General features: G+C 47.6%; 1 protein-coding gene across 1 annotated transcript; it reads right to left on the reverse strand.

Moving 5' to 3' along the window:
• Positions 1–1,123: 1,123 nt before the first annotated feature.
• Positions 1,124–6,256, reverse strand: nmba (neuromedin Ba). The gene is made up of 3 exons (XM_072492609.1): positions 6,002–6,256; positions 2,491–2,675; positions 1,124–1,474 (listed from the first exon to the last, which is right to left on the reverse strand). Exons 1-3 carry the CDS (start codon positions 6,165–6,167, stop codon positions 1,418–1,420), a joined length of 408 nt encoding a protein of 135 aa, XP_072348710.1. The 5' UTR covers positions 6,168–6,256; the 3' UTR covers positions 1,124–1,417.
• Positions 6,257–8,381: the final 2,125 nt, after the last annotated feature.

An 8,381-nucleotide genomic window follows, 5' to 3' on the forward strand; every position in this document is an offset into this window, starting at 1 on the left:
TCTGCAGATTCACAACCCTTTGGGAGAAGTAGTTTCTCCTCAAATCTGTTTAAAATTTGCTACCGCTTATTCTCAGATTATGACCACTCGTTTTAGAATGCCCCACAAGCATCTACTCCATGTCTACTTTATCCACACCTTTCAGCATCTTGTCTACCTCGATTTGATCTGCCCTCATTCTTCTAAACTCTAGAGAGTATCGGCCTAAACTGTTCAGTCTCTCCTCATACATCAATCCCTTCATCTCTGGAATAAATCTCGTGAACCTCCTCTGAGCCGCCTCCAATAATAATCTTTCCTCAAATAAGGGGACCAAAACTGTGCACAATAGATTATCATAGAATTTACAGTGCAGAAGGAGGCCATTCCGCCCATCGAGTCTGTACCGACCCTTGGAAAGAGCACCCTACCCAAGGTCAACACCTGACTCACGGCACCAAGGTCCCAGGTTCGATCCCGGCTCTGGGTCACTGTCCGTGTGGAGTTTGCACATTCTCCCCGTGTCTGCGTGGGTCTCACCCCCACAACCCAAAGATGTGCAGGTTAGGTGGATTGGCCACGCTAAATTGCCGCTTAATTGGGGAAAAAAAAGAATTGGATGCTCTAAATTTATTTTCAAAAATGCTTTCCTCATTATCTGCTGCGCCTGCATGCTCGATTTCTGTGACTCATGCACGAGGACACTCAGATCCCTCTGCATCGGAACACACCAAAGTCTCTCCCCATTTAGGTAAGATGTTGCCTTTCCATTTTTTTTTCGACCAAGATGCATGACCTCGCACTGAAAAGGAGGATAGAGTGTAAACTCAGCGAAACACCAGGCCGTGTGGGTGAGCACAGGGCACAGGCAACTTGCCTCCATTCCCTGGCGGCCACTCACAGGCTGACATTGGCTGGGACCTCAGCCCCAAGTCAATGAATCTGAGGGAGAGCTATGAAAATGAAATGAAATGAAAATCGCTTATTGTCACAAGCAGGCTTCAAATGATGTTACTGTGAAAAGCCCCTCGTCGCCACATTCCGCTGCCTGGAAAGGGAATTTCATGAATGAAATGGAAAGTCAGCCTCTGGTTCCACATCCTGGTGCACAAGTCCTTGGGATTAAACTAGAAATACTAGTTGCTTAAACAATATATTTTTTATTCACCGCAAATAACTTTCTGGTTACATTAAAAGTGGTTTAACAATGCAAAAACATCAGAAAAATATAGAATAATCCTTGCTGCCTCTTTACTATATCGATAAGACAATTGTACAGTAAAAATTAATACATAAAGTAAGGTAACGGGAATACATCATTGTTACAATATAATGTCCACATTCACCAGCCCTCCATTCTAAATACAATCCTTAGGCTCTCGTGCAACCTCGATCACATGTTTGCAAATGTTGATATTCTTTCGGAGTTTGATGTTCGTCACTTCTCGCTATTTTTAACATATCTCTCGATAATCTTCATTAATAACTCCGTTCCCTGAGGGGGCAGTAAATAAAGGAAACATGTCAGATACAATTTACAATCTACACTCCTTCCATGTACAATATATGAGCAGAGTACGAGGGATAATTTGTTTTTTGTATCCAGTTATCGAACGCACGGGGGTTCAAGCGAAGTGCATGCAGGTAGAGCGGATGCATTTGGGGTGGAACATATATACTTCGGGAAGAGACTAAGGACTCGTGGTCAAAATTGAATGAGCTGTGGTTCAGTCACTGGGTGTTTCTGAAGGGGATTGAATAGGTTGGGTCAGTCACTGGTTGTTTCTGAAGGGGCGGCGCGGTGGCACAGCGGTTAGCACTGCTGCCTCACAGCGTCAGAGATCCGGGTTCGATTCCGGTCTCAGGTGACTGTCTGTGCGGAGTCTGCACGTTCTCCCCGTGTCTGCGTGGGTTTCCTCCGGGTGCTCCGAGTTCCCTCCCACAGTCCAAAGATGTGCCGGTTAGGTGGACTGGCCATGTTAAATTGACCCTTCATGTCCAAAAGGTTAAGTAGGGTACAGGGATAAGTTGGAGGCGTGGGCTTAAGTAGGGTGCTCTTTCTAAGGGCCGGCGCAGACTCGATGGGCCAAATGGCCTCCTTCTGCACTGTAGGGATTCTATGATTCTATGATTGAATGGTTTGGGTAAGTCACTGAGTGTTTCTGATGGGGGTTGAATGGGTTGGGTCAGTTTCTGGGTGTCTCTGAGGGAATCAGAATTGGGCAGCAAATCGATACAGGGTTTAGACGAACAGAGTTTTAAGTGCCAACTCAGGATGTCTGAGAATACACAGTGTAGATATTTGGACAGTCAGCAAAACCCGAACAGAAAAAAACCATACTGTATCAATCTTAAAAAATATATATTGCACTGGAGATAGATAACAGGCAAGGTAGATTAGGGTGGTCACTCATGTTTTCCAAACCGCCCATCCCACCCTTTCCCCCCATCCCCGCATCCCATCCACCCCTCCCCATCTATTTTGACAAATCTTAATCGTTGCTGTTTTACCTCAGTGACAGAGTTGTACCTCTCACGCCTTCCCTCGGCCTGATCTAGGGCAGCATCCACCATCTTCTGGGTGAACAGGTTCTTCAGGCCCTTGGCAACTTCAGGGGAGCTCAGGGGAAGTCTCGCTGCGTTAAGCTCATGCCCATCTGGGTAATCAAACAGGCTCTTCTTGCCCATGAAGTGCCCTAAAGAACAACAGAAGTGGCATCACCAGTCCCCTTGCTAGTTTCACACAGGATGACCAGTTTCCCCCCAACACACACTTGGAGGGTTGTCCCCGAATGGTTACATCGCGGAGAAGACCATTCGAATGGCCCACTATGTTCCTACCAGCACACCGTCAGGGTAACTCACCTCGTCTCACTGACCCAAGTATTCCCCCACCTCCTGCGATTTCATTTTAATTTTCAGATAATCCTTCAATTCCTCTTTGAAAGCCACACCCAGTGGCTCCCTGCTGTTGTCTTTTAGGGAATCAGACATTCACATCCATGGCTGGACAGGGTAGTGTTGGCACCATCACCCCATTCACCAGCCTTACCATCCAGCCAAACTGCGCAGCAATATTCATTCGTGATCGATCTTACTGAGGGAATGAAGCTCGAGGAAATATCCGGGAAGAGGTGGGAATGAATGAACAATAACAATGGGAGACAAAGGAGGAGACAAGGTTGTGGGTCCGAAGGGAAGTAACCAGCTGTATTGTTTTCAAACTGATTTTAATATCGATTGGAAAAAAAATTCTACATTTACAAAACCTTTGAAGTGATCCTAATCCTGATTTTGGTGGTGTCAACCTTTGAAATTACATCCAATTCCCCCCCCCCCCCACAAACAATTCCACCCCCCCCCCTCCGCACTCTCAAACCACCACCATTTCAAATGTTGATATCTGGTTAAATACTTGTACTTGGTATCGACCGTGACTCTGTCCGGTTCACCAGCCCAACCACATACAGTTACACACTCAAGGAGAGCGGCTTCTGAAGGAGCCTCTGAGACCGTGGACACCATGAGAGCACACCGACTGACACACACCGACACAGACACACACGCCGACTGACACACACCGACACAGACACACACGCCGACTGACACACACCGACACAGACACACACGCCGACTGACACACACCGACACAGACACACACGCCGACTGACACACACCGACACAGACACACACGCCGACTGACACACACCGACACAGACACACACGCCGACTGACACACACCGACACAGACACACACGCCGACTGACACACACCGACACAGACACACACGCCGACTGACACACACCGACACAGACACACACACCGACTGACACACACCGACACAGACACACACACCGACTGACACACACCGACACAGACACACACGCCGACTGACACACACCGACACAGACACACACACCGACTGACACACACCGACACAGACACACACGCCGACTGACACACACGCCGACTGACACACACCGACACAGACACACACACCGACTGACACACACCGACACAGACACACACACCGGCTGACACACACCGACACAGACACACACGCCGACTGACACACACCGACACAGACACACACGCCGACTGACACACACCGACACAGACACACACGCCGACTGACACACACCGACACAGACACACACGCCGACTGACACACACCGACACAGACACACACACCGACTGACACACACCGACACAGACACACACACCGACTGACACACACCGACACAGACACACACACCGACTGACACACACCGACACAGACACACACACCGACTGACACACACCGACACAGACACACACACCGGCTGACACACACCGACACAGACACACACACCGACTGACACACACCGACACAGACACACACACCGACTGACACACACCGACACAGACACACACACCGACTGACACACACCGACACAGACACACACAGCTGCTGTCACAGTCTCACACACATACAGTCACACACACAGACATAGCTACACACAGTCTCTCTATCTCACACACACAGACAATCTCACTCATACATAGTCTCACATATACACAGATAGACACAGAGACTCACATACACATACAGAGAAACAGACACTCTCACATACACACATACAGACACAGCCTCACAGTCACACACACAAAGATACACATATAGTCTCACACACACATACAGACAGTATCTCACAAACACATAGACAGATACACAGTCTCACACACACAGATGTACAAACATATAGATACAGACTCATACATACAGTCTCACACACAGATACACATACACAACCTCACACACAGATATACATACACAACCTCACACACAGATACACATACACAATCTCTCACACAGATACACATACACAATCTCACACACAGATACACATACACAGTCTCACACACAGATACACATACACAACCTCTCACACAGATACACATACACAATCTCTCACACAGATACACATACACAATCTCTCACACAGATACACATACACAATCTCACACACAGATACACATACACAATCTCTCACACAGATGCACATACACAATCTCTCACACAGATACACATACACAATCTCTCACACAGATACACATACACAATCTCACACACAGATACACATACACAATCTCTCACACAGATACACATACACAGTCTCACACACAGATACACATACACAACCTCTCACAAAGATACACATACACAATCTCTCACACAGATACACATACACAATCTCTCACACAGATACACATACACAATCGCACACACAGATAAACAGACACAATCTCACACACAGATACACATACACAATCTCACACACAGATACACATACACAATCTCACACACAGATACACATACACAATCTCGCACATAGATACACATACACAGCCTCACACACAGATACACATACACAATCTCACACACAGATACACATACACAATCTCACACACAGATACACATACACAATCTCACACACAGATACATATACACAACCTCTCACACAGATACACATACACAACCTCTCACACAGATACACATACACAATCTCACACACACAGATACACATACACAGTCTCACACACAGATACATACACAATCTCACACACAGATACACATACACAATCTCACACACAGATACACATACACAATCTCTCACACAGATACACATACACAATCTCTCACACAGATACACATACACAGTCTCACACACAGATACATACACAATCTCACACACAGATACATACACAATCTCACACACAGATACACATACACAATCTCTCACACAGATACACATACACAATCTCTCACACAGATACACATACACAATCTCACACACAGATACACATACACAATCTCACACACAGATACACATACACAATCGCACACACAGATACACATACACAATCTCACACACAGATACACATACACAATCGCACACACAGATACACATACACAATCGCACACACAGATACACATACACAATCGCACACACAGTCTCTCTCTCACACACACACCTCTCACCTGTCGCCCACAGATTCCCCCTGGGGTTAACTTTAATCTTGGAAACTTTGTTTCTGAGTTCAGTGAGATCCAGGCTGACCGAGGTGGTGACAGACAGGTAGGAGAATACAGCCAGGTAAGCGAGGAAGCTGAGCTGCCCCATCCTGGGGAGGGAATATGCAGACATGGTGAGAGATCTCTCTCTCTCTCTCTCTCTGTATCGGTGCTAACGCCTCTCCCGGTTACTCCAGCTCTGTCTCACCGCCTCATTTCACAGCTCCCTTTTTATATCTCCAGCCAGCTGACGGCACCAGTGGGCGGCGCTGGTTGGGCTCAGCGCAGCCACCAAGCTCTGGTCTGTAACAGTGTATATCCATCACTGCACCGGGGAAACAGAGAGAGAGAGAGGGGGGGAAAGAGACACTGAATATGATGGAGAGAGAGTGAGAGAGGGTCAGTGAGAAAGAACAAATCCAGAAACGCAGAGAGGGAACTCAGTGAGGGAGGGAAGATGATTCCCCTTTGCATCTGAATGTCCCTGAGGAGTTGGGTGGGTTCCCTTGACCCTTTTAAGCCCCTGAGGATAACCTCAGTTACACCCCACTCCCTTGCCTCTTGCATTAACTCCAAAAACAATCCCAATTTTTGACCATGAGCCAAACAAAAACTCAATAAATCTGCTAACGAAATTCAGGCTTAACGAGGAAATTGCAGGCTTATGTTTGGGAGGTGGGGAGACGAGTTTGAAGAGCTCTGTCAGAGGGGCTAGCACGGGCAGGGCGGACCGAGTGGCCCTCCCTTTCAGTGGCATGACCCATTTGAGCCGTCCAGCCTCGAAATGTTAGCCTCCTTCTCTCTCCACAGAGGCTGTCAGACCTGCTGAGGTTGTCCAGCATTTTCTCTTGTTGCAGATTCCAGCAGTAATTTGCTTTTAATTTTTTTTTTACATTATATTCATTCTGTGGTCCTCTGTGCTGTGAATTTACATAGAACATACAGTGCAGAAGGAGGCCATTCGGCCCATCGAGTCGGCACCGACCCACTTAAGCCCTCACTTCCACCCTATCCCTGCAACCCAATAACCCCTCCTAACCTTTTTGGACACTAAGGGCAATTTATCCTGGCCAAATGACCTAACCTGCACGTCTTTGGACAGTGGGAGGAAACCGGTTTACTCCCACAATCCAGAGATGTGCAGGTTAAGTGGATTGGCCAGGATAAAATTGTCCCTTAGTGTCCAGAGATGTGCGGGTATTTTGGGGATAGGGCAGGGGAGTGGGCCGAAGTGGGTTGCTCTTTCGGAGGGTTGATGCAGATTCGATGGGCCGAAAGGCCTCCTTTCTGCACTGTAGGGGTTCTGTGGACTGAAATTGATCCTAAAGTAAATCCCTGGGGTTTTGGTGATGGGACCTTTCCTGCACTTAGGGGGTGGGGGAAGGGTGGGGGGTTGGGGAGAGTATCAGGTTGACTACAGAATTAGGGTGGGGGTAGCCATCACCCCCTCCCTCCAAACCCACCCCCTAACAAAGCTCCTCCACACCCCTTTACCCGGAGACAGGTTGCAGCCTTAACAGCAAGGATCATTCCTCTTCGCCCATCTATGGCAGGTTGAGCTGATAGTTGGTACCACCTCCCATTACACGGTTAATTAAAAGAAAAGTGCATTTCACTTTGAAAATGGTCAGCTATAGCAGACATTTAAAAGATATCTTCAGTGATTGAAAGATTAGCAGATGAAAAGCATCATTAAATGGACAGCGGGTAAATCAGTTTGACAACTGCATAATGTTTGTTGTATTGTTCCATGAACGAGATTTACAGAATGGTGTTCTTATTTTCAGTTGTGGAGGGGTCTTTGTGGTTTACTTGATGTGTGTGAACAGAACAGTTTACCTGGTGCACTTCTTGATGTACCTTAGATATCAGTTAAAGCCACAGTGTTAAACTCTCTGATGTTAACCCTTAGCCTGCAAACAGCACCAGAGATATTGCTGGCTCCCTCGGCCTGAATTTTCTGCTTTTATCCTGAACATATCAGACAGCAGGAATTGGGGAGACTAAAAAACGCAGAAAATTGATCCCGACATGATCACCCACCAGAGTGCCGTCCAAACCTGCGACCTCAGCCCCCTAGACGGACAAGGACATCGGATACCTGGGTGCACCACCACCTGGAGGTCCCCCTTCCAGTCACCCAACATTAGACTTGGAAATATATCGGCCGTTCCTTCCCTGTCGCTGGGTCAAAATCCTGGAACTCCCTCCCTAGCAGCACAGTGGGTGTACCTACACCTCAGGGGCTGCAGCGGGTTCAAGAAGGCAGCTCACCACCACCTTCTCAAGAGCCCAGTTGGCTGGCCAGTTGATTGTGAAGTGGATCGGCGCCAACATCGTGGGTTGA

The sequence above is a fragment of the Scyliorhinus torazame genome, chromosome 30 (genome assembly GCF_047496885.1).
Source record: "Scyliorhinus torazame isolate Kashiwa2021f chromosome 30, sScyTor2.1, whole genome shotgun sequence".
In the NCBI taxonomy this organism is placed as follows: domain Eukaryota; kingdom Metazoa; phylum Chordata; class Chondrichthyes; order Carcharhiniformes; family Scyliorhinidae; genus Scyliorhinus; species Scyliorhinus torazame.